This window comes from Charadrius vociferus, unplaced genomic scaffold (assembly GCF_000708025.1).
Source record: "Charadrius vociferus isolate BGI_N301 unplaced genomic scaffold, ASM70802v2 scaffold38, whole genome shotgun sequence".
Lineage (NCBI taxonomy): Eukaryota > Metazoa > Chordata > Aves > Charadriiformes > Charadriidae > Charadrius > Charadrius vociferus.
The window spans coordinates 2,883,133-2,910,227 of record NW_009650176.1 but is presented as its reverse complement, the minus strand read 5'-3'; the positions used below and the strand labels follow the sequence as shown (position 1 = coordinate 2,910,227).

Genomic DNA, 27,095 nt, shown 5'->3' with positions numbered 1-27,095 from the left:
TGTGCCCTAATACCCTGTTTGAGCATCCAGAGAGTTTCCAGCTGCTCAGAAGATACAAACCAGCACCCAAATGGTTTTGCAGCGATCAGTTCTGGGCAGTGGGTTTATCCATATGAGCTCTTCTCTGTAATATTGCAGGTGTTGTCTACTCCTGTGTATTTACTGTAATCTTGTGCTTTCATGGTACTTTATGTCGAGGCTTGTGGCAAGATCTCTTCAGAAAGCCTTTGCTGCAAGAAAGCGAAAGACTTGAGGGAAGTGTGAATGCAAGAGGTGTTAGGAGAAATCACTATTGCAGTTCTCAAAGATGGTGAAGAACTCGTTAAAAGTGTGTAAATGTAGTTTAAAAAGAAAAAGAAAAAAAAAAAAACCAACAACACACCACCAGCAACGAAATTTGCTTTATTTTTTTTACGAGTGTACATTGGTGGAAGACTTATAAAAAGTGCAAATGAAGGGGGGCTGAGGAAGGCTGGTGTAGCGGTGGAGAAACTGGGGAGGGGGGTCCGGACTCCCAGGGGACCGTCCCGAAGTGTGGGCTGCTGCCTCGGGTGGCTCCTTTGGCTGTAACTGGGGAAAGATCGGCTTCTTTCGGTATCCTGTGGTGTGGGCAATAAATTCCAGGTGTGAAGGCCTCATCCTTCCCACTTCACGAGGTCTCTCCCACCGCTGTTATACTAACCTGGATTTATTCCTCTGGTTGGACAGAGAAACAGGTAGCGGGGTTGTATTTCGCTTGCTGAAGGCTAAGGCCGAGAGTTTTGCTTTCTTAAATAAACCACAGTTTTTTAATGATTTTAGTGTGTTACATAGTGAATTGTTTGGCAGAATTAAGAGGTTACAGAAGCATAATGAAACTAAAATATAGTCACATACATAAAACCACTATTAACAGAGGGATGAGACGTGCAGTTTATACTAGATATAACAAAGATATATTTTTTTTATTTCCATTCTGAGTATTTGTTAAAAGTCTCATTATTCCTACGTGTTCTTTATTTATATATAATATAATATATATTTTTTTTGTAACATAAGCCATAGAAGACACTGTAGAAGTCTCCCCTTCCTCCTCCATCACACTCAGTGTGTGCTTTCCCGCCTGGGCCAGCCAGCAGCAGCGTTTCTGGCTGGGAAATGAGATGTTTAATGTTTAAAACACAGGTTGTATCTCTGAAGTCGATAAAATCTAGACAAGGGGTGGCATTCTTGGGAGATGATTGCTGTCGGGCTGAGAAACAGCTGATGCGCGTGAGGGTACCGCGGCAAACCTTTTAAATGGGCTTCAAATTTAGCTTAATACCTTGTAGCCTTTAAACTTACTCTAACTACAGGCAAGTTCTTTGCTGAACCAGTCACTCAAAAAAAAAAATACCGGTGATGTTCTCAGCAGCAGGTTGTTCGGTTGCATTTTTGAAGGGGGGGGGAAGAGAAAGGAAAAAAAGAAAAAAAAAAAAAAAGAACTTTTAATTTCAGCTTTGCATATTATTAAATAATTTGTGATGCTTTCCGTAAGTACAAGCAGATTATTGCCTAGAACCACGTATTATTGATACACCGAGCACGGTTTCTGCACCACATTAGGCAGCCCGTGTCTATAATGTCTCACAATGACTGCCTTCAATCCACAGACTCTACAGAGGAGAACAATTTACACAAGGACCTGCTGACTTCCATGCTCATTCTGCTCCTGGTCTTCATCATTTTCATTCTGTTGGCCGGCTATTTTTTCAGGTAGGTCTGTGTGGAGCTCTGCATGCAGAACTAGCTCAGTCTTGTTTCGATATGATCTAACAAGGAAATGAAAGGCGTACTTATGGTGAGGCAGGAGCCTCCATCGCAGCGGAGGAGGAGGCTGCCACGGCGGTGGTGGCTCTCGCCGCGAAGATGAACAGAAAGAGTTTCTCCCGAATTACATGGTCGGTACAGACTGCTGTGGGAAAATGCTTCTTACCTTTCAACACGGTTCCTCAGATTAACGTGGGGTGTGCGTTTCAGGTTCAGAAGACATAGGAAAGCTGTTGTGAACTCCGGGGACAAAAAGATGCCAAATGGGATCTTAGAAGAACAAGGTATGGAGGGATTTGCTTTCCTTCTCAGGGTGAATTTTGTTCCTGTATGCATACGCTTGTTTGCTAATTAAGAATTATTCAGTTATGTTTGCTTTTTATATACAATATAAGTTATGGGATTGTTATTAAAGAGAAAATAGTTGTGGGTTTTTTTTTAAAAGAAAGTCCATATTTAAGTATGTGTAGACATAATCTGTTGGCTTTAAATGATTTTCACTTTAAGTTGCGCTACAGCAAATGTTTCTTGTGCTCTTTATCTACGCTTTATTAGGAATGCCAGCTGAGATCTAGGTTTGGGGCACTGTGATCTTTGTATTTAGAGAAAGAATTGCAATATTTCTGCCTAAACGGAGAAGCAAAAGGTCCTTAACTCTGTGAAATGATGGGCTGGTTGCTGAACGTAAAGCAAAACAAGCAAGGGGATGAGACGGGTCGGCATTGTAAGCCCGCGGCACGAAAATAAAACACTCTCAGGAGTTGGAAATGTTTTCCACTGACTTCTTCAATGTGCTGGGTTTATTTCTGTTGGCGGGGAGCCCTTGGGGTGGGTTGCTCCGTGGGGCTCAGTTCAAACCCAGCAAATGTGGTGGGGCCATTCGTTTCTTGCTTATATATATATATCATAAAAAAAAGAGAAAAAAAATAACGATAAAAAGAATTACATCTTTGTGCGGGTTCCGCATGGCTACGCGTGAACCGAAGAATGGGTTAGCAAACACGGCGGCAGTCAGAGAGAAAGTCCGACCTCTAAATATACCCGTCACCTTCCTGTTCGGTCGGGGCTGGGGCACAGGGACACCGGCAAGTGCGGTTTGGTGGCCCGGCCCCGCATAGTGCCCGTGGGCCATGAACGGTTAACGCAGCCGCCAGGGACTTCTCCTTTGCAAGTGGAAATCGTCGTTATCGGCCTGTAGGGAAGTGGTCTGCCTTTCTGGTTGCCTTCGGTTGTAAATAAAGCTTGTCTCCAGCAAGCAGCAGGCTTAATCCCTCCGCTTCTCCCAGCCCCTCCTGCTGGACCACCTGCGGAGATGCTCATTTCGGTTCCCAGGTGGCTGGTTGTGTTCCTGAAGGGCCACGAAGGCAGCGGGTGAAGGTGTCCCGTGGCTTTATTTCCCTATGCCAGCCGAGGTCTAGGTGGCAAGAAGCGCCCACAGCCATCCCCGTACCAAACTGTGCCACCGCTGAGCCTCTGTGTGATGGGACTGGGCTGATGCTGGGGTGATCGGGGCAACAGAGAGGGACAGCAACAGCGCGTCTTGGTGCGGGGTTTCTGTTGTCTGCCAAGTTAAAGATTTTTTTTTTTATTGTTATTTTTTTCCCTTTCACAAGTGAAATAATCTAGCGGCATCTCTTTGGTGATAGATGCTAAAAGCTGTTCCTGCCCCATGGTGTGCTCTCCATCAGCAGGAGGAACCTTCCCCTTTTCTAAATAAAAGTTGGTCACATTTAATCCGGTGTCAATACAGACATCATTTATTTTACCCCTAGTGGCTCTACTTGAATTTATTGTGTTCTCGAAGCAACTACTTGGCTTGTGGTTTTGTTTTTTGGTATTACTTAAATCAGCTGTATCACCGACTGAAGTCTCATGGGAGAAGTATGTTTTGCCATCTTCCAGCGTAAAAATTAATTTGTAGTTGGAAATAGCTTGTTATCTGTTGCTCTGGACCTGCCTTTAACACGTACTTTCCTTGTACTGACAGAACAGCAACGGGTGATGCTGCTGAGCAGGTCTCCCTCGGGCCCGAAGAAGTATTTCCCTATTCCAGTAGAAAATCTCGAAGAGGAGATACGGATGCGATCAGCGGATGAAGGGAAGCTCTTCCGGGAGGAGTTTAATGTAAGTTCTCACGTGTGGAGCGGACGGCTGCATGGCGAATGAGAGTGCCTGCAAATATTAAAAATAAATTCTTTTTATTTTAAAATTCTTTTAAAAATATTTGGTGGGCGCCGGGGGTATCTCGCAGCCTTGTGCGAGCGTGCTGGTGCTGTTCGTACACGCTCTGTCATGCGTTGGGAACCCTTTATCTGCACAAAATCCGGAACATTAACTGCTTTATGATATGGTGAGGCCAAATTGGTAACATATAACCTGTTTGACACTTGCTGACATTTGAAGAAGGTCTTTCGTGTTTGCCTGAAAGCTGGAGGAGAGGAAAATTGAATATGAATCTCTTTCGCATTGACTTTCGTGGTGGTGGGTTTTTTTTGGGAGTCTGAGCGTCTCACCTCTATAGGGAGTACTTAGAGGAGAAGACACAGTGTGGCCTTTAATATTGCCTTAGTGAGGTTTCACTTTTTCTTTTTATTTGGTAATTTGACCTTTTGCTCTTCGTCATCATCCCATCCCTTCCCTTTCTGCAGCGCCCTGGGCCCTAGCACCTACATTTCTACGAAGTACCTCAACTTTAAGGGTTTTTCTTTAAAGCGTTGCCTTGGTCAGAAAGGAGATTTTCTTTTCTACCCATAAGCCCCGCTGCAGTCACGTGGGATCATATAGATGAGTCTTAACCGGAGTCTGTGGTGAGCTGCTGCAAAGCCGGTTTCTATGGAGAAACCCGTCTGCTCTCGCCCATCTGCGTTCGGGGCCTTTTCCATACTTTTATTATTTCTTTTCACTTCCCTTAACAGCAGAAGCAAGATGCACGGAGCCGTAGCTTAAATGTCAAATACGCAGTTGTCAAAGCCGATGCACGCATTGATTAGACAGTCTGTTGAGTTACCTTCTTAATTGGTAGCATATTTATATCTGCAATTTGTTTGATGATATATTTAAAACACATAATTTCTGTGCCTTATCAGAGAGGGGGCACTGGGGAGGCATTTATCGAAGTCGACAAAATGAATGTGAAAACTAATTTGACGGGGTGCGCGCTTGTGAATTTTGCCTCTCTTGATGAATTCGCTCCGCGGTTAAGGAGCGCAACAAGCCCATCTATTTTTATTTTTAAAACCTGCTGTGCTTGGATCGCTTTCTGCCCCACGCTGTGAGCGGGTGAGTTTCTGTCTGCACACAAGCGCTGACTCTGAAAACTGGGGTCCGGTCCCCATAAGAGAGCAGTCTGAGCGGTGCCGGGGGTGATGGCACAGAAAGTCTGCTGGATGCTTCGTGTGGTTTGGGGTTTCCCCCCCCCCCCCCCCCCCGCAGCATCTCCTGTGGCTGTTTGCGTGGATGAATGAGCTGTTTGCTCAAGCTTGAGAGGGAAGGAGAGGGTGAAAGACAGCTGAAAATCAGCGTGATGGATATTGTAGCATAAACCAGGAAAGCTGACTAACGGCGGTCTGTTACTGCAGTGCTGGAAGGAAAGGGGTTGAGAAATCGGGGCCCTTGGGCACAAAGACATCTGTGTGACGACCTCACCTTCAGAGCATCCTCAGCTCCATCCTCCCACTGGCTGTACCTGCTCCTCGAAGCCGGCCCTGCTGTCGTGGTTTAGGCCAAATCGGCTACTGGGGACCTGGGGGACCCCAGATGGGACCGACAGATGCTCTCCTCTATCCCTCTTCAGAGAGAGGGGCAGAGGAGAAAAAAGAGACTTACGAGTTTAGAAGGAACTAAATGAACTTTAATGAAATATTAATAATAAAATAAAAAAGAAATAAGGAAATAGATACAAAACTGTATCAAGCTCCCGAGATGACAATCACGACACCGGCTGGCACTGGGGCAATCCCAGGCTGGACTCAGTGACGGACGGGAACTGGATTCCGGATCTGCATTCAGGATCGGGATCGCAGGCAGACGAACAGAGTCCTCCTCAGACATTGGCCATTGCACCTCCTTGCAGGTGGGACCCCACTGCCTTTTTCCGCTTCCGACCCTCCAACGGGGCAAATAACAAAGTTGGTTGGCCTTGGGTGTTATAGCAATAAGTATAAGCAAGGTCCTCTCTGCATCCCGTGCCTGGGCATCAGCTATAAACATAGGTCTTGTCACCCTGAGAGAGTGAACACTGTCTGCACAAGATGCTGTTAATTTCAGTAGTTAGAGAGGCCCAGCTAAGAAGCGAAGTTACTGACCAAAATTGGTTCTGTTTTACCTCAAACCAGGACACCTGCCAAATCCTGCAGGTTTTTGGATGGGTCCAAAGTTGTCCCCTTTGTGCAAGCTGTTGGATTTGAGCAACCTGGGCTGGTGGGAGGTGTCCCTGCCCGTGGCAGGGGGGTTTGTTGGAACTAGATGGTCTTTAAGGCCCCTTCCAACCCAAACCATTCTGTGAGGACAGACCTCCTCACTCTCTACAACTATTTGAAAGGACACTGTGGAGAGGTTGGTGCTGGTCTCTTCTCACAGGTAATTAATGACAGAACAAGAGGGAATGGCTTCAAGCTCCAACAGGGGAGATTTAGACTGAACTTTAGGAAAGAATTTTTCACAGAAGGAGTGGTTGGGCATTGGAATAGGCTGCCCAGGGAGGGGGTTGAGTCCCCATCCCTGGATGTGTTTAAGCGCCGTTGAGATGTGGTGTTGGGGGATATGGTGTAGAGGAGAACTTTGTAGAGTAGGGTAGATGGTTGGACTTGATGATCCCAAGGGTCTCTTCCAACCTAGACAGTTCTGTGATTCAGTGGACAGGAGCTGCTGAGCTGCGGTGGAGCCCGACTGCAGCCCGGGGCTGGGGATGCTCAACTGATGGGGATCTCTGCCCACTGTGGTGTTTGCTTCGCACAGCCTGGTCTAACGTGTCAGGGGTCAGGCACTGCCGGGAACGCACATACAGGGGCTCCGTTGCGAATTTGAAACAGATTTAGGCCAAAAATGGTGAGTCCTGTGAGCCAGAGGTGGCCAGGAATGTGCACCAGCCAAAGAATCGTAGAATGGTTTGGGTTGGAAGGAACCTTTAAAGATCTTCTAGTTCCACCTTCCTGCCATGGGGGGTTAGAAGTTAGTTCCTAATTGATCCTTCTGGTGAAAAGAAAAACAAGTAAGCGCTGATAGACAAAGATAGGCAGCGGACAGAAAGGATTTTTGAACATAGTTCTCATAGATTTGTGTGCCTGATGGGTGTTCTTCAATTCTTTTGATTTTATCTTTAAAGCCTAAATTATTCTTAAGAAGTACCGTGCACTTATTGAGCTTGTACACTAACCAGAATAGCAGAGACTCCTAGATTCTCAAATAGAATCTCACTTGCTTCATTATTTTTATTATTTGATTTCTTTGTGAGCACAGAGCAGCAGGAAGAATGTGTTCGTTCTTCCCAGGAAAAAAAAAAATTAAAAAAAATAAAAAAAGCCCCAAACATACTCCTTTCTGTATGGTCCTTCCAAGTACGTCTTACCTCTTTTTATCATCTGTAATGCAAGATGAGCTGGATGTTTGAAGTTTGTGGTGGCGGGCTTATTGCCCTGATTGTCAGAGTAATGGCTGAAAGCCTTCCTGTAAGAATTTGCTTTTGAAATTTTAATTTTGACTTTCGCCTTTGAAATTTTGATTTTGACTTTCGCTTTTGACAGTTTAATTTTGACTTCAGAAGCCCCTGCACTTCATTCAGTGAAAAAAAAAAAAAAAAAAAAAAAAAGGAGAAAATGCGCCAATGGTGGGCTAGGTGGAGCCCCTCCGAAGCATCAGAGAGACGTGAGGATCCCTGAGAAGTGGGAGCAGAAGTGGGAGCAGATAAGGCTGCGGTGGCAGCACATGACCTGGTGCCACCAAGAGTCATGGGCTCCTCGTGATGCACAGGGTGCTGGAGAGGACGTGGTGAAGCGCATCCTCGATGAATCGCATCCTTGATGAATCACATCTCCCCTCTGAAGATGGGTGGGAGCGGCAAAACGGGCTGTGTCCTTGCACTGGGGTTCAAAACCCGCTTCACGCAGGGCAGTGGGACATTAGGAGGTTTCCAGGGAGACGTCGGGGCCTCGCAGGAGTAAGGAGCGGGGAATGGAGGGATTATTTTGCCAGAGATAATTACTTTTCATGCGTTTTTCACATGAAGATGCAGAATTTATATGACTATTTATTGGGAATGGGTTCCCTGACTTTTGAAGTTTGACGAAATCGCGTTTGAAGTGCTAATTATTTCTTTTTATGCAAAACATAAATTAAGTTTCTGTGTTTTCTAAATTGTAAATGCATTTTAATTACAAAAACAGTCTTCGTTCAAATAAGGAATTAAGCAGTTTGCTAAAAGCAGCTTTCTTCAACTCTTTTTTTTCTTTTAAACCTTGTCGCTCCTTTCTTTTACTTACATTCACAAGTTTAAGTGAGCTTAAAAAAAAAAACCAACCACCCAACCAACAACCAAACCCACAAATGCATGGTGCTGTTTCCTCTGTGGTGGTGCAGAAGTCCTCCCCGCACCCCCCTTTTTATCCTATGTCACCCTGACAACACGGATCGCTGCTTTTAAGGGGAAATTCCAAGCCCTGCTCTCTGCCCGGCAAGGGGGGATAGTTGCTGTAAGCTGTACAGTCCCTTACCGCTTTTTTCCCTTCCCCTCCGTGATTCAGAGTGGGCTGTGGGAGGTAGAAGAAGGGTGGGAGAAGGTGGTTGTGCATTCCCAAACCACTGGGATTTTACCTCGGTGGGATCCAACCCGCTGACACTGGGCTTTTTAGGAGTTCAATACAAGAAATTTAATGAAATTTGGTTCTTGTTTCCACCATTTAGCAGTGAGGGGGCCGCTAAAAGTGCAGGGCAGGAGTCTCGTGCCATGTCTCTTGATGGACGCTGCCTTTCCCGAGTCTCCCCTTGCCCCGAGCTCTCCGCCGCAGCCTGAGCTCGGTGGTGGTGGTACCTCAGCAGCTTCTGCCATGTCACTGGAGGGGCTCCACCTCCAGCACCTCCTTGTTTTCATCTTCAGCCTCTTCCTCTCCATTTCTTCCTTTCATTTAATTGGCATGCAAGACTTTTTTTTTTTTTTTTTTTTAAGCTTGACTAAATTTATCTGCAATCTTCGATCTTGCTGATTACTTGCAGAATTTGACTTGTGCTCGTACAGCGACTTGAGAATTGGGGATTTATTTCTTTTTTTCTTCCTCCCTTTCTGCCAGCATTGGGCCCTCACCTGTGGATCTCGGCAAGATGTTTGGTATTTAATGTTCTCAGCCGTGAGCTATTAACAATCAAACTCCTATTTATGTTATTGAACCAACTGTTATTGCTAAAAGTAGCTGCCAGAGCCGAGCTCGCGGGAGCGGCGCATCCTCGCGGCTGGGTCACGGCGCTGTGAATCACCGCGGCAGATGGCAGCTCAAAGCAGCAGCGCAGAGTTTAACAATTTTCTAAATAACTGTGATCTCGGGTGGAAAAATTACTTTTTTTTTTTTTTCCCCAAAACTGCTGAACTCCATTTTCTGTAGTGAAATCTGCCAGGACGTGGTTTCCTGTTATAGAGTAACGAAAGTTACTGCGGGGGGGGAAAAAAAAACCCTAAAATATGTTTAATTCTGTTGGATGCAAGGCACGGTGTATAAATGTAGATTTTCCCTGAGCCACATGCAGTCAAGGGTTAGCTGTTTTCTAACACGTTGACTTTTTTATCTCTTTTTTTTTTTTTTTTTTTAAAGTCATTAACACCTGGATACGTGCAGGGAACATTTGAAATGGCAAATAAGGAAGAAAACCGGGAGAAAAACAGATATCCTAACATCCTGCCATGTAAGACATTACCTTTTCTTTTAAATCAGATAATTAACTCTGGCACTGAGCGTGTGGGTAACAGCGTTCATTTGCTGAAAATACTCGAGTAGTATAATTTCACTGGTCACAAATGTTCTTCATACGTTGTACGTACAAAACTGGTCTGTTTTGTGGCACGTCTCTAGTATTGATCATCTCTTAGGTTTTTCTGTAGCGGTTATCAGGTTCCCTTAGCTCTTACGGGGTTCTACCAAATTACACTACGTCAAGTGGATACTTTAGCATCTCAGCTTAGTTTTGGGGCAATCAAATATGGCAGATTTGGGGTTTCCAGTATTGTAGGGCTGCAGTCGCGGTGACCTCCAGGTGTGAGAGCAAAGCGAGAGGTTTGCGGAGAGTTTTTTTGATGAGAACTAGGAGCGACGCAGGAGAGAGCTGGCTTTGGGAAGCGTGCGTTTAGCCTGGCCTCCCGCTTGCGAGGACGGGGCACGTATTTCAGATTGATTATCGTGCAAAGGCGCTTGTAATGTTTTTTCTTCCAGATGATCATTCCCGAGTGATTTTGACCCAAATCGATGGAGTCCTACCTTCAGACTACATTAACGCGTCATATATAGATGTAAGTCGACAGTTGTCCGTTGTTGGCCAAACTGCAAACTTTGATTGTGAATTAAATAAGTGGGTTTTTTGCTCGTGTGCATTGCATTTCATCTTTTAACTGCTGTGATATTTATTTCCATAGGGTTATAAAGAAAAGAATAAATTCATAGCCGCACAAGGTAATTTATTCTCTTTTCTCTATTCTGTGCATCTGATGGCTGAACGCATTTAATTTTAGATGCGTTTTAGAGGTTATTTTCAGCTGCAGATGGTTGCCAAATGTGAGGTGGGATTTAGAGGTTATGGTTTAAACGAAATTCAAGTGAACATGAGGTAACCCACTGCCTTTAGACCTGCAAATAGTGCTCTGAGCAGAGAGATGCACCTTCCCCCTTCCACCCCCGCTTTGCTTCTCTCTTTTCTTTTTTTTTTTCATCTATTTACTGGGGGGGGGGGTGAAAAATGATGTCTCCTGATGATACAGTCGGTCTAAGTGATCTTAGTATTTTCACGTGAATTCTTACGCTGTATTTAGTCACAAATTCAGGGCACTTTGTCGCTGCCATCCCAGACACAAAGCGATAGCTGCCCCTGCCCTTCAAAACTACCCCTGTCCTGCCCAGCACGATGAGCGGCTCTCCGCCAGCCGTTCGCTGTGGGCACGGGGAACGTTGGACCTCAGCTTGGGGGAGACCTGCAAAGGAGAAATCCCCAGCGATGCTCCTGCCATATTCCGCTTAAAAGAGCATTAATAATATTTCGAGAGAGGAGGTATCTGCTAGAAATGGCGATTTGAGTGCATGTGGTTGTGTAAAAGAAATGATGATTTTATTTTTTTTTAAGAAATATTGTGGTATATTCAAAAACCTGAGCAGTCTGTAGTAAACGTGGATCTGGGTGGGCACCCAGTGCTTAGGGCCTGGGGTGTTCCTGCTGGTCTCCATCAGCCCTCTTGAGCAAAGCTGTCTGCTGTCTGCAGGACCGAAGCAAGAAACAGTTAATGATTTCTGGAGGATGATATGGGAGCAGAAGTCGGCCGTTATCGTCATGTTAACCAACCTGAAAGAAAGAAAAGAGGTAAAGAGCTTTCAGTTTGCTCCGGGATGCTGCGACGAGAGCGTGCTCCAAAAGTAGTTGCGGCTGCTCAGCATCTGGTCAGTCACCTCTCTGACCACTTCCTTCTCCAGTCCCTCTCAGCACAGCTGAGTTTCTGCTCATAACTGTAGTTTTAATTTCCAGAATACAAAGTAATATGCGTAGATCTCAAGGAAAAAAATAATCTGATAGTTAATTTTGTCCTGCATAGCCCATAGCCAGAGGCAAATTTCTACAGCTTGTTTTTTGTCGCAGCATAAGGCTGCGCTTGTGGGTGGGTTTGGCTAGAAATGAAGATAAAAACTTTATTCATTTTTCTGAGAGTTAGGTTTCAGAATTCTTTCTGGCATATAGAATCATAAAATCGTCTAGGTTGGAAGGGACCTTTAAGGTCATCGAGTCCCACCACCAACCTAACACTGCCAAACCCACCACTACCCCGTGTCCCTCAGCACCACATCTTCCTGTCTGTTAAACACCTCCAGCGATGGCGACTCCACCCCTTCCCCGGGCCCCCCACTGCCTCTCTGCACCCTCCTTTCAGGGAGCTGTGGAGAGCGATAAGGTCTCCCCTCAGCCTCCTCTTCTCCAGGCTGAATACCCCCAGTCCCCTCAGCCGCTCCTCACCAGACGTGTGCTCCAGACCCCTCACCAGCTCCGTTGCCCTTCTCTGGACACGCTCCAACACCTCAATGTCCTTCTTGTAGTGAGGAGCCCAAAACTGAACACAGTAACTCGAGGTGGGGCCTCACCAGTGCTGAGTACAGGGGGACCATCACTGCCCCAGCGCTCCTGGCCACACTATTCCTGATACAGGCCAGGACACCATTGGCCTTCTTGGCCACCTGGGCACACTGCTGGCTCATATTCAAGCCGGCTGTCCACCAACATCCCCAGGTCCTTTTCTGCCGGGCAGCTTTCCAGCCACACTTCCCCAAGCCTGTAGCGCTGCATGGGGTTGGGGTGACCCAAGTGCAGGACCCGGCACTTGGCCTTCTTGAAACTCATACCGTTGGCCTCAGCCCATCGATCCAGCCTGTCCAGATCCCTCTGTGGAGCCTTCCTACACTCAGTCAGATCAACAGTCCCACCCAGCTTGGTGTCATCTGCAAACACATGCACATAACAATGAAAAAACCCAATGCTTTTTTCTTGTGAACTCCTTCCTGGCCCCCAGTCTGTTGTGTGAGACTGTCTGTGCGTACTGGGTGAATGCTGAGACGCACGCGACAAGCGTCAAACATTTAATTTCATTCCCATTAAAACATTAAGGAAATGTACCATCAGAAACATAAAAGATGCTTTTTAAATATTTTCTTTTCCCCCTGGGGGACAGTTTGCCACACTGAGCATGCCACATCCTTGTTTGAAATACATATAAAGTCCTCGAAAACTTGTGCCCAATAAAAAAAACTTGTTTCCCTGGTGGTTGTGGAGGTGAGGAGAGAGAGAGGGGGCAGAAGCCACCCAGTGCCAGAGAGTTGGGCTTTTTTTGTCCCTCCAAGGGCTACGTCTCCTGTCAATGGGGAAATATGGGGGTAAGCAGCAGGAGTTGGCTTTGGGAAGGAGATGAGGACGCGCTTGTGAGACGTGATGTGCTGTACTGCTGTGTGAAATTTGGCCTTCATACCAATTTCGTGCATTTTTAACAATAGCGAAAAGATAATTCAGATACTGTCAGCTCACTGCAGGTATGAGGGTGGACATTCCTTGTCTGCCTCTTCGCGGGGGTACTTCTGCTTTGTCTTACTGCAATTGTAGTATCGCTTGAGGAAGCGCAGAGAGCAAAGGCGGTCCGTAAGAAGAGCACATTCCCAGTATGAGAAGCCAGAACTGTTAAATCTGGATGTTCCTGATGACTCCGATGAGGACTGCTTCACATTTCTCACTGACTACACCCCAAAGCTTTAAAAATAAAGAGTCAAGACATCACAGTCCCCACAGTTAGGCACCCCCTAACAAAAAAAAAAAAAACCAACAACAAGCCCAAAAAGAAAGTTATTTAGGTCTGGCTAGGTTAAAAAACAACTTCAAAGCTATTCTCACCTTCCCTGCATAAATTTAAGCATCAATAGCGCAGGCAAAGTGTTAAAGCTGTGTTGCGCCAGATAAGAAACTCTGCATACTTACGTATTCTATTTTTCAAATAACCTCATTTTTTTATGAGTGACCGACAATGAAAGCAGGCTCTGGTGTTAGGAAACTCACTGTATGTTTGCGCAGGAAAAATGTCATCAGTATTGGCCTGACCAAGGGTGCTGGACTTACGGAAATATCCGCGTGTCAGTGGAAGATTGCATAGTTCTGGTGGACTACACCATCCGCAAGTTCTGCGTCCAGTCGGTAAGTAACAATAGTGCTCTTGCTGGGTCTTCGTTTTTATTTTTAAAGCAAATTGTCACAATGTCAAATATTTGCTTAAAAGAAAGTCAGGAAATACAGCTTGCAAATACGTTTAACTAGAAAGATTTGGCACCTCCTGTGGGCAGGGGAGAAGCTCTGCAGGACAGCACACGTGATGATGTCCGCTACAGTTCGATGGATTGCAAGAGGTTCTGCTCTTCTGGCCTGTAGCCAGGGGCCACGGGAAGTCATTCCTTGTGGCTGCCAGGGAGGGAGCACAGGAGCAGTGTCTTCACCTTTTTTGGGACAAATTTGTGCCAAATGAGTGAATTTGGATATGTTTGGACATTGCGATTCTGGAGCGTGTCCAGAGAAGGGCAACGGAGCTGGTGAGGGGTCTGGAGCACACGTCTGGTGAGGAGCGGCTGAGGGACCTGGGGGTGTTCAGCCTGGAGGAGAGGAGGCTGAGAGGAGACCTCTCGCTCGCTACAGCTCCCTGACAGGAGGGGGTAGCGAGGGGGGGTCGGTCTCTTCTCCCAAGTAACAGGCCGTGGGACAAGAGGAAACGGCCTCAAGTTGTGCCAGGGGAGGTTTAGGATGGATATTAGGAAAAATTTCTTCCCCAAAAGGGTTGTCAAACATTGGAACAGCCTGCCCATGGCAGTGGTGGAGTCGCCATCCCTGGAGGGATTTAAAAGCCGGGCAGACGTGGTGCTGAGGGACGTGGGTTAGTGGTGCGTTTGGCAGTGTGAGGTTGATGGTTGGACTCAATGATCTTAAAGGTCCCTTCCAACCTCAACGATTCTGTGGTTTGGAGTAGCCTGTGGATATTAGTTGGCCAATCTCATCCAGCATTACACCTTGGTTTCTGTTGTGTCCTTGGTCTCTGGCACAAGTTAAAGCTTTAGATCACAAGAGAGGTGGCAGGGATGACTTTGCTCTTGTCCAACGTGCGTAGCCTTGCACGGGAGCAAATTGCTAGAGGTCCTCAGCCCCTAAAGGGAGGGCTGCTGGGTGTGTGGTGCAATGGCCGTCTAATTCAGATTGAAGACTGAAGACAATTCAGGCTCATGTGAGGTGATAAACCACGTATGGCTGTGTAGAACTACATGAAGAGCTGAGAACCCCTCCAATTGTGGGAGGATTTGTTCAGCTTTAGTTACAGATTCTGAACTGTGAAGCAGACTCTGGTGATCGAGCGTGCAGATCACTTTGGTATGACTATGACGCTGATAAGGCATTGCCGATAAAAACGCTCAGAGAAGCTGTGCTCGGAAAGCAGAATGGGAAAGAAGGAACGATAGAGAGATGTACGTGCTGTGGATAAGCCGAAGGGCTGGGAAATTTATGAGTGGACCCAGCTGCCTTTCACTTGTTGATCTCTGCTGAGTATGTGTTCGTCAGGCTTGCTTAGCCATTGGCAAGGCAACCTTCCAGAACCACTTGGCGCTCTCCAGTTTGAAAGAAACGGCCTTGCCGCTGGCTAACAGACTGAAAGCTTGGGAGACAGCTACGCTTTCCGACCTCAAGGATAGCTTGAGGTGGTCAGCAAAGTCAGGTGAAACGATGCTGAGCGCTGTTGTCCTTGCTTCTTTAGTGTCTTCTCTCGTATTCTTGAAGAGATCACGCACCTGTCGGTAGCTGGCCAGGGGAGGTGCAGCCCCTCTGTCATTATTCACACACGATATGGCAAAAGCTCACATTTGGCATCTCATAGCGATGCAGATGCTGAATCTTTGGACTGAATTTTGTGTCACCTGAAGCCGCTAAAGAAGCATCATGAGGATTTTATAAGTGAAAAAGGACTTAGGATTGAATCCGTTATTGACATAAACAGAGAGTCTTACTTTTTGCAATCCAATCCTGGGATTATTCCAGTTTTCCCTGCAAAGATGCATTTTAATAATATATAGTAGTTTTACTCTGTGTTTGTATTTTATGTACACTGTAAACTACTAACCCTTGAGTCAGGCCCTAAGTGTTGCAGGAATTAAAGTCAAACATAACCAGAGCAGTTCGTTTATAAATCTTTGCACGAAAAATGAAATGTCAAACCCGGAGTCTGTGTGTTCTCTGCAGCTTCATGATGGTTGTAAAGCTCCGAGGCTCGTTACGCAGCTTCACTTTACCAGCTGGCCTGATTTCGGGGTGCCTTTCACGCCTATCGGGATGCTGAAATTCCTGAAAAAAGTCAAAACGTTGAATCCTGCCCACGCTGGACCAGTTGTGGTTCACTGTAGGTATGTAGGCGCTCTTCAAGCCATTCTCTTATCTTAGTCTGGAGTTACAGGTATAATATCAAGGCTAAATACTAATTTTCCGTTCACGGGCTATGAAGTCTGTGTGTGTGTCTGTGTGCGTATATACATGTACACATACATATCTCTCTCTCTAAAGGGCAAGACTATAGTAAGCTTTTGAGCTCCCAGGGTAAAAACAATTTGAAAAGATCTGTGTCCGCTGTCACTTTAATACTCAAACAGAAGTTGTTGTTTTGTTGTGTGTTGTTTTTTTGGGTTTTTTTTAAATCCATGAGTGATATCCAGTGTTTGGTGTAAATATGTTCTTTGTCAGAAAAACAGACTCGTGATACAAATCTGTGACCTTTGCCACAAAATGCTCCTCTGAGAGTTCACCCCCCTCCGCTTCTCCCACAATAAAATTGCGGTTCGCTATGTAGTGAATTATCCATTAAATGCCTAGAAAGTTTTGAATAAAGACTTGCATTTAAGAGACTTAAATGCTGCAATTTTAAAAATGCACTGCATACCAACACAGACCATATTCCCACTCCTTCGGTCGCCCCCCTCCCCCCCCGCAACTTCCTGCTGTTACAGCCTTGTGCTATAAACTGTTTGAAATCTTACGATAATGAAAGCACAAACAAACTCCAAATCAGTTTTAAAAGAATAATTGCGATCTCTATAGCAACTGTAAGCTCAGAACTGAGCAAGAAGCGTCTTTTCAGGAGCAATTAGCATAGCGAGGATAGAATGAAAAGGAAAGAATAGCAGCTTTGTCTTTCTGGGTCTTGTTTTTAAGGAAATGGTTGTAGATTCGTGTGTGTTTCTTTTTCTCTTGCTTGTGTCAGACCTCTAGAAATACTCTCCGAGAGCCCTTGAAGTACGTGCCATTGAAAAAGAGCGTGTTAGTCCTGAGCAAGGAAGTCTTTTTGTGTCTTTGTTTCCATCCAGACCTTGCCTTGCTAGCCTTCATCTTCTCTCCCAGGTGTCACATGTAAGAGGCTTAAAGAAAAGCATTAAACAGAAGAAAAAAAGAAAAAAGAAAAAAAAAAAGAGTTTTGTTGTAGTAGTCTCACGTAGTCTTTCCTTTGAGAAACCCACAATATTTTTATAGCCCTTCGCCATGTGCTCTGCGGAGACTCGTACTGCGCCTGAGCTGTATTTTGCACCGGCAGGAAATTCTGTGCTGAGTTTGATCAGCAGAAGTAGAGACAAATTAAAGGAAAATATAAAATATCTTAATAACGATCTGCAGAGATTTAAATGTAATGGTCCAACGGAACGCGGTAGCGCCGTTATGTGTCAGTGCCGGGGGCTAGAGCAGTACCTCAGCCTGCACTAGAAATAAAGAACGAGAGAGGTGACACTTAATTTCCGTTGCAGTTCAGGATATGACACTACTGAATTGTTGAAAGAGGAAAGGGAAACTCATCGATAGTGTGTAACCGTCCGTTTTTAGTGAGCTTTTATACAAATATCGCCCAGTCATTCTGAGCAAAAACTGTTCCATCGGAATCTTTTTGGAAGTTAACAAAAGGCTAATTTAGCTTTTGGAAGTAAAGGATTGCAGATAAAAGGGGGGGGGGGGGGTTGATTTTCTGCCTATGTTTTTTTTTTTCCAGAAGTTTTCAGAAATGTATTTTTTCAGTGAGCAGAGAGCTATGTTGAGGAATAGCTGAGTAAGGGCTACCCTGGAGGAGGGTAAGGATGGATAAAGTCAGGGAATTCCCAAGGCAAATGTCAAGGTTGGTAAAATTATCAGCTTTAGCAGGAGCACGCAGGGATAGAGTTGAGCACTGATCTGAAGCGAGGTGACCTTTCGGAGGCACAGGGAGGGAACAAGGATATGTAAAAAGGGATTGTGTCTGCAAAGGGAAGAGAAGTGATGAAGCGAGGGACAGGCTGAGCACGGGGCTCGGTGGGTAAAAGCTCACAGGACTGAGCAATGAAGGACAAGAGTGAACGGGCGATGAGCGACCCATGCTCAGAGGTGGCTTCCAGGACGCGTCGGGAAAAGGAAATTCCCTGTAAACCAAGAGTCAAGACAGTATGACTCAAGGTGGACTCCTCCGTGGTGGCAGAAGTCAAACATGAATGAAAGGAAGTGAGAGGGCAGGATGCCGTGGTCACCGTGGGGTGGAAGCTGCGGTGGTGACCTGTGGTCAATGGTCACAGAGGGACCAAGGGGACCGGCGGGTGGGGGCGCTGGACCGGGACGCGGCTGGGCGAGGAGAGAGGTGAGCCTGCCAAACCGATGACTGAACGCAAAGGAATTTGGAGGCAGAAGGTTAGAGTGGCGTTGTTCACTGTGAAGAAGTTGTGTGACTTTTCGATGGAGGGCCGTGGTGCTCCATGGGTCTGCTCGTCTCCGTTGTTCCTCCAGACCTCTGGAATAGGAGGGCTCCGGGGCTCTGGTTTCACATGGTGTTTGTTGTTCAAAATGTGTGTGTGTACACATGAACTAAGTCATATTATGCATGCAATAATTTTTTTTCTGGTGTTATTTAAAGCCTGATGTCCCCTGACTAAAAATTGACGCGTGTCTTTGGGCACCCTGCGACGGAGAAGAGATTTTTGTCGTGTTTCAGGACGTGTTTGTGGACACTACAGGAGTTGCTGTACAAAGCAAGCTAACAGAAGGTTAAAGGAGAGCTATTAATGCCTAGCACAGGATGCCATGCCCTTTTCCTCCGAAAGGAAGAGCCGAAAGTTGCTGGAGTTGTGTAATTTATAATGATCGTGCTCCCTCTCGTGGCTGTTGAAGGATATATATATTTTTCTTTAAAAAAAAAAAAAAAAGTATTTTGGCATGGCAGTGTTAGGAAGTGTAGAACTTGCAACAAGTAACTATTATCTAACTGGCATGTGACAGCAACCATGCAGAAAAGAACTAAAAAATAAGGAAAAAAATATTTAAGATTTCATCTTAGACTGAATTATTATAGTTGGCCAAGCACATTTTTTTTCCAAAGGTCTTTTCTAATATGATTTTGATCTCATCATTGCTGCACTGTTAAGAGGTGACTTTTTATGTTAGCAACAAAAAAGTTGCTAACATAGAAGTTTTTATCGTTGCTAAAATAAAAAAGGAAATTTGGTTTTTCACAGTGAATATTTCAGTCCAGCATAAACAGCATAAGTTCGACCCATGTCGTTGCTGTGGCAATTCCTGCAGACTTGGTAATTCCATGGAGATTTTTTTGTTTGTTTTTGTTTCCTTTTCAAGCGCTGGTGTGGGTCGCACGGGCACGTTCATCGTTATAGATGCCATAATAGACATGATGCACGCAGAACAGAAAGTGGATGTTTTCGAGTTTGTTTCAAGAATCCGTAATCAGCGTCCGCAGATGGTTCAGACTGACGTAAGTGGACTTCAATTGGTTGAAATGACAACTTTTCACAGTCAAAGAAGCAAATGCTTCTGTATTTCCACTCTGATATTCATCCCAGTGTGTCCCATCCTGTTGCACACCCGGATAATTGGAAGATGCACAAAGCCCAGCAGACGGATGGGGTTGGGGAAGACGATAGGGGCATTTTAGGGCTGTGAAGACCACCATAAGGCAGGTTATCTTCAGGTATCGTGTCCAGGTTTCCCCATGCACAAGAGAGCAGAATTTTAGAGAAGGTGAGTGATACAACGGGAAAGCTCTGGTTTAGCTTATGGTATATTTTGATAATGAGCGGATTCTAGACCAAAAGGGCTAGATGGAAGTGCCAGAATTCGTCGTTTCACTTCCTTGCTTTGTAGTACGCTTATCCACCTCTTTGTTGGTTCCAGATGCAATACTCCTTCATTTATCAAGCCTTACTTGAATACTACCTCTACGGTGACACGGAGCTAGATGTGTCATCCTTAGAAAAACATCTACAAACGTCACACAACGCGGCGCCAAACCTTGTCAAAATAGGGCTCGAAGAAGAATTTAAAGTAAGTATGAAAGGTCTTTGCCGTAGGATTTCGAAGTGTGGAAACACTTGAGCCAAACAGATCCTTCAAAAGCAGGAAGAGTGTAACCTTAAAAAGAAAAGGTCCATCAAAACGGAACAACTTGTTTTATTTTGCGGTAGCTGTGAATGGGTCCTGCGGAGTCGGTGAATGGGGCCTTGCCTAACGTCCTGTTCTGCAAACGCTCATTCAAAGCTACATCATCCTACGGACCTTTTCCTATACGCTTTCTGTTTGATTATCAAAGAAAAATGGAATTATTCTTTCGGTCTGGTACTGGATGCCAGATCAGATAATGCTGGAGGAGGGAACTGGCTTACGTGCACCTAATTTGCATCTCAGTGGGATTGTTAACTCGGTCGTGGCTGATGGCAGAGAGAATTGCAGAGAATTGCCACATCTTGTGCTGAATGTCCAGACCTGTCAGGGAAAAACAAGAATCAAAGCATTTCTGTGCGGTGGAGAAACCCCAAACGCAGAAAGCAACCGCACTGGCAGATCATTGTTCTAGTGGGAGGTGTCCCTGCCCAGGGCAGGGGGGTTGGAACTCGATGATCTTCAAGGTCCCTTCTAACCTAAACCATTCTATGATTCTATGAAAAATAGACTTTATTATCCCGAGGAAATAGTTAGAACTTTTCTATGACTTTTGCTATGCAAAAATGTTTATTTTGTATATAGGTCTAAAGCATTAAATGACATATAGGTGTTAACTGGAGTTCTCCCTTTCCTTTAAAGGATTAATTTAATCAGAATTTAGGAGCTGGGAGAAGAAAACGACGTAAAAGTCAGTCTGACGATTAGCGACAAGTTCAAAAATCGAAAGCGTTGGGTCTGTTGGAGGGAATGAAAACTTTTTCCAGCATTCCTAAATTTGGTTTTGCTGTCCCTGTGCCAGCAAGGCTCTGTGTTACGGTGCAGGGAGCATCGTTTCGTTCTGCCATGTATTCCGCAGGGCATTTACATGGGCCAGCAGCGCTGAGCCCACCTACACCGAAAGGGAGTGGAGCCGTTGCACCCGGTGTGAGTCTCCGACATGAAGTCTATTGAACACGGTATTACAGAGTAGCTGAAAAGTGATTTCTCGGAGGTCAGGGTTTCTTTTTAAGAGTTTGTTGCCAGTACTAGAGATTTTGCTAGAATTGAGATACACTCCCGAATCTCAATTCCTGGCAAATACAGCAGAGTGCCTGAAGATCTGCTTGTAGTTTGAAAATTAAATTAATTTTAATGTAAATTGACTTTCTATTAAATAGTTGCTGAAATGCAACTGTGTAACCGTGATCCTTATCTGGTAAGTCCCGTCCCAGCAGAAGCAGCTTATTATTGTTGTGTTATCTTGTGTGTAATCTATACTACAAAAAGCATTGTTGGGGCAAGAGCAGTGTTTGTCTTCTGTGTCCTGGGAATGCTGTCAGCACAAACTCAATAAATAACAAGGAACGTCAGTCTCTTCACTTGCAAAGGCTTGAAAACATATAGAGGAGTTGGAGGATTCGGTGCATGGCAATCCATAAACTCACGCAACCTCGTTGCACCCGAAAGAAGGTGGTGCGCTGGGGGGGAAACACTAAAGGATGGAGTTTAATACTCGGAACGGGGTTGTAGTAATAGTAACATGAATGAAATGGGTATGAATACACATTAATTCGGTTTGTGTTTTGACGGTAAAGGAAGTGAAGTCCATAAAAGAGATTTTTTTTTAAGTCCTTGGGAACAATGTGGGAACGAAAAGGCTGTCGGTGCAGCGCCCGGCTGGCTGGAGAGCCCCTTGGCATCGCTGCGGCGCCGGGGCGGCTGCTGGGGCTGGAGATAAACCATGGGGGGGTTGCCGGTCGCTCGGGCTCTGCTTACCCAAGGGCTGGCAAGAAAAAACTAAAATCAACACGAGAAAATGGTACGCAGACCTTTTTATCAAAAGGTATTTTCAAAAGTGGCTGATTTTATGAAATTAAATTCCCAGTGGTCAAATTTAAGAAACTTAGACCTTTCCGAAGGGAACAGATACTCTGTGCTTCTGAAAGCCACCCTCAGACAGTCCAAAACTGCCTTAAAAAACAACAAACCAACCCCAAATGTCAAAATCTGCTGTCATTTTACAGCCCTTAAACTTTGTTGATATGCTCTGGTCATGTGTTCCGATTCTTAAATATTTATCGGTATGAAAAAATGACATGACTGTTACTCTTAGTGATATTTTATAGACTGGACATTTGTGTCCAGTGATATTTTATAGACTGGTATTTGTACCCGATAAAGACATTTAGGAACCCGCTGAGCGCAGGATATGGTGAGCGAGAACCGCTGCTGGTCCAAGGAGTTCTCACCCTCGCTTGTGTGTTTTATTACAGAAGTTAACGAATGTTCGAATAATGAAAGAAAACATGAGAACTGGCAATCTTCCAGCAAATATGAAGAAAGCTCGAGTCATCCAGATTATCCCATGTAAGAGATCCGCTTTTTATACGGAGAAACAAGTGCTATAAGTACATGATTGTCCTGAGGATGTCATATACACGCTATATATATAGGTTGACAACACCACACCTCGTGTCAGAACACAGCTCTGTTGGGATAACTCAAGAATAGACGTCCTGCCCAGAGCAGAAAATTAGAATTCTGCAAAGTTTTAATTTGTCTGCCTGTAAAATTCAAATATTTTCAAATATTTGAATGTTGTACCGTCCAAAGTGTTAGGTTTTGGTTTTGCTTCGTTTTTGGCTAGAACACATTTTTTGGGGCGTTTGCTTTAGCCTTCTCCTTGATTTTGTCGTCCTTTTCGTGGGTGTCTCTGCTCTAAAGTTTCTAGAGAACGGGATGATGCAAAGAGCGGTATCCTCTCCTTAGGAAGTGTAAGGCCCTTATAAAGTGTCCGCAGGCAATTTCAGGAATTGTTTTTTACTTTATCAATGTAAAACGCATTACGATCAGATATTTTGGGGACGGAATTAAATAATTCGGCAGTTTCACCTTTTAAACCAACGTATTTTCTGCGTGTTTCCGTGCACAGACTGGAGCAGCACTGTACGGTCTGCACCTAAAAATGAAAGCTTCAGACCTTGCTGGGCATATCCTGTGTGAATGGGGGAAAAAAAAAAAACAGTGGGGAAACTGGGGCCCTCCTCCACACACTTCCTAAATCCTGGATAAGGTCTTTGAGACACTCTTTGGCTTTCAGAGAACAGATTTTGTTGGTTTTGTTCTTGCACACGTGTAATAGTGGCACAGTCAACGTCCAGTTAGGAAAAGTAAGACTAGACTTTTTCTTTTTTTTTCCCCCCCAGATGATTTTAACAGAGTGATTCTGTCAATGAAAAGAGGGCAAGAGTATACAGACTACATCAATGCTTCCTTCATAGATGTACGTATACAAATTTTTCATGTATTTAAATCGCAAGTCAAATATTTTGCTGTTGCTGATAAGTCTTTTTAAAGAGACACAATCAACGTGGGTTATGAAGAACATTAGAACATAGAACGTTCGTTTGGGTTTGGCTATGAGTTTCCAAATACATTTCTTATCTGGTCTTTGCAATTTCAGTTTAAATGGTTGCGCAACCTAAACATTCTTGTTGTGAGATTTATAAACTAGGGTTTTATTAAATTCTAACAAACAGGCAGAAAAACAAATTGGCTATACAACCAATATCCAACAGTTCCATTGCGTTTGGGTTAATGGATATGAGTATGCGCTCTTGCGATTTATAAAGGAAAAACACCTCCGTATTTAGCATGGGGAAAGGCTGCCTGGAGAAGAGAAGGCCAAAAAGGGGAGACCTCAGAGCCCCTTCCAGTGCCTAAAGGGGCTACAGGAGAGCTGGGGGGGACTCTGGGTCGACGAGGGGAATGGTTTTAAACTGGAAGAGGGGAGATTGAGATGAGATATGAGGAAGAAATTCTCTCCTGTGCTGGTGATGAGCCCCTGGGGCAGGTTGCCCCGAGAAGCTGTGGCTGCCCCATCCCTGGAGGTGTTCAAGGCCAGGTTGGACGGGGCTTGGAGCAACCTGGGCTGGTGGGAGGTGTCCCTGCCCAGGGCAGGGGGTGGCACTGGGTGATCTTCAAGGTCCCTTCCAATCCAAACCATTCTATGATTGTGAATTTGGGGGATTTTTTTCCTGCGTTTCTGGCAATGAGCAAGAATGGGGTGGGCTGAGTGTCACCACATCTGCAGTGAGCATTACATTGTCAAGCAGCGATCTCTCCAGCCATCACCTTCCCTCCTGCTTCGCTTGTACTGACGTGTCACGACATAAAGGCGTCCTGGGCTTTCTCCACAGGGCTATCGCCAGAAGGATTACTTCATTGCCACCCAGGGACCGCTCCCGCACACAGTGGAGGATTTCTGGCGGATGGTGTGGGAGTGGAAGTGCCACACCATCGTTATGCTCACAGAAGTTCAAGAGAGGGAGCAGGTACGTGTCCCGCAGCTCCAGAGCAAAGCAGTTGCTCTTAACGCCTGTAAAATATGAGCATTAAAACAGATAAACGATTTGTTGCCTGCACTTTCTGGCGATACGAGATTTTTTTTTTTTGCCTTTTCTAAAATGAGCTCTTGCGTCACTCTTCGGTGTGAGCCAATGATGCTCCTTTTGCTTGAATTGTCAGAAAACCCACCAGAACTACTGAAAATTGTGGTTCGTGAGAGGGCTCCGGTCACATTAAAAGCACAAAATTTATAGGGATGCCTGATGTGGAACAGCAGTTTGGGATTTGGGAACAGCTGGATAAAGCTTTCGTGAAAATTTTCCTCCCTGTTCTGCCCATGTCAGCACCAGTGGCTTATTCTGAACCTCTCCTGGTACATCGTTAATTAATGAAGAGAGTCCTGTATACCCTCCATGTGCTACAGTTTGAAGATTCAGGGTTCAACGCTGCGACTGGGGTGTTTTAGCGCTGTGAAATGGTTTTGTTGTTGGGTTTGGGGGGCTCTTTAACAACATTGCACTGCTTTCAGGAGTTACTTATTTTATTCAAATCTGTTTTAAAGCAGCATTTCCCATCTCTGACTCCTAAGCCCTTTTCATCTTAATAGTTTGTATTATATAAATATTATTGTATTCTCGGTTATTAGCCTTTTCATTACAAAGTGTTTAGAACGCGTTTATTATGCTGTATGTCACCTCCTATATCAGAGATTCCTGACGCCGTAGAAACTGGGGAAAAAAATGCAAGGAACGTTTACCATTCTCTCTCAATTTTGCAGGAAAAATGCTGCCAGTACTGGCCATCAGAGGGCTCTGTAACTCACGGAGAGATAACCGTGGAAATAAAGAATGACTGTCTGTTAGATGCCATAAGCGTAAGGGACTTCCTAGTTACCTACAATCAGGTAATGTTTTTAAATTACAAGAGGATTTTTTGCATTTGAAGGCATTTACTACTATGATTATTTTAACTTCAATGCTGGAATTTCTATCTGAAGATAAATGTGGTTAATCAACATCCAACGTTCTATCAATCAAGATGAAGCTTATATGAAGCATTTTTGCTTAAAACCCGATGAAAATTTTGGTTCGTAAAACATATCCTAAATCAAAGTGGGCTGTGGGGGTTTGTTTCTTGTGTTGTTTTTTTTTTTATTATATATTTTATTTTATTTTTGGACTTCGGGGTTTTTTTTTAATGTTTTGTTGCTGCTGTTTTTCTTGTATTTTCTCCCATCTCCCACATATCTATGAAAGAACATTTGATTCAATACTTTTAAATCCTATGAAGCATTTTAAGAGCACGTGTACTTGCCTCTGCCTACCAGCTCCTCCTTTACGTTGCTCTGCTACAGGCACAATCTGCTCCAAACCTGGGTTTGATTTTTGGGCGTGCGTCTCTTCACCCACTGCATAGTTTCTGTAGGATCTGACTTGCATTGCTCTTTTTGAAAAAGAACCAAAAAAAAGAAATTACTTGCAGTTAAGAATATAACGCATCGAACGACTTACTGCATTGCACAGAATTTATGCACTGAACTGGTTGGCACATGCAAAGCAAAAGGACTTTAAATTTAAAGGACTCTCTATTTCCTGAAGAAGGAGAGTGGTGGATTAAGCGTGAGCACACACTGTGCTTCACGAAGTAGAGAGTCCTGTCCACATGTTGACTTCTGTCGCATTGGAAAGTATTTCAAACTCAAGTAACGGCATTTTAGGTAATATCCAAACCCTTGCACTACAGTCCAGCATCGTTAGAACTGTTTGCCGCTGCAGATCTAAGAAATCCAAGTAACTTTGGCGTTGTGCCTGAGTCCAGCGAGACCACACCGGTGATATTTGAAGCAATATTGTGTTAAAAGATCTCCTGCAGAGCTGGGAGGAAGGAGGACTGACCAAACCTTTTTCTTTGTAAGGGTGACGTCTTCCAGGCTTCCAGTACAAACAGTGTCCTGAGACTTCACATCAAACTCGTTCACCAGATGTCCCCTATGGTGGACACCTTGAAAGCACATAGCATCAGCAGAGACCTCATGTTTTCAACTCTCTGTGGCTTGCAAGACGAGATATAGATATAGATATATAGATGCATATATACACTGCATCTCATCCTGCAGTAAAATTGCCAGAATATTAAGGTCGCATCCATAAACTATTATAATAGAATCATACAATCACTTGGGTTGGAGGAGACCTTTAAGATCATCGAGTCCAACTGTTAACCTAACGCTGCCAAGTCACCGCTAAACCACATCCCATAATGCAGTGACCGTGATGCAGCCATGGGTAAGAGCAAGCAAAAATCTCAGGGCAGTTAAAGTAAATAGGAATCGTGCCTCCCGCTCTGTCCAGAGCTAACTCCTGGAGCGTGGTATTAATACCTGTTTGAGCTTTTAGGGGTGCTTTTAATCAGAAGCATAAAGACACGGCACATAACGGTTAATGTTTCAGAGTAGCAGGTGGTGGTGTGCAAAGGTGGGGGCGTTTCAGGAGCTGGGTTGTTTTAATGGCACTTTGGATTTGGCCTGTGCATTTGGCCTGTTCGCAACCCAGAAAGCCGCTGCCATCCCGGGCTGCATCAGAAGTGTGGCCAGCAGGGCGAGGGGGGATTGTGCCCCTCTGCTGCGCTCTGCTCTGGGGAGACCCCCCTCAGTGCTGCCTCCAGCTCGGGGGGTCCCACCAGCAGAAGGACACGGAGCTGTTGGAGCGGGGCCAGAGGAGGGCACGGAGATGCTGGGAGGGCTGGAGCCCCTCTGCTGGGAGGACAGGCTGGGAGAGGTGGGG

General features: G+C 45.0%; 1 protein-coding gene across 1 annotated transcript in view; it reads left to right on the top strand.

Annotated features, from left to right (window-relative positions):
* Positions 1–27,095, top strand: part of PTPRE (protein tyrosine phosphatase, receptor type, E) — a 40,065-nt gene that overhangs the window by 8,071 nt on the left and 4,899 nt on the right. The window contains exons 2-16 of the mRNA XM_009892717.1: positions 1,632–1,734; positions 1,999–2,072; positions 3,776–3,912; positions 9,585–9,675; positions 10,200–10,276; positions 10,400–10,436; positions 11,237–11,334; positions 13,576–13,695; positions 15,775–15,935; positions 19,165–19,300; positions 19,720–19,869; positions 22,239–22,332; positions 23,172–23,248; positions 24,165–24,299; positions 25,091–25,216. Coding sequence (XP_009891019.1) covers positions 1,632–1,734; positions 1,999–2,072; positions 3,776–3,912; positions 9,585–9,675; positions 10,200–10,276; positions 10,400–10,436; positions 11,237–11,334; positions 13,576–13,695; positions 15,775–15,935; positions 19,165–19,300; positions 19,720–19,869; positions 22,239–22,332; positions 23,172–23,248; positions 24,165–24,299; positions 25,091–25,216 — 1,616 coding nt within the window. The remainder of the gene's footprint in view (positions 1–1,631; positions 1,735–1,998; positions 2,073–3,775; positions 3,913–9,584; positions 9,676–10,199; positions 10,277–10,399; positions 10,437–11,236; positions 11,335–13,575; positions 13,696–15,774; positions 15,936–19,164; positions 19,301–19,719; positions 19,870–22,238; positions 22,333–23,171; positions 23,249–24,164; positions 24,300–25,090; positions 25,217–27,095) is intronic.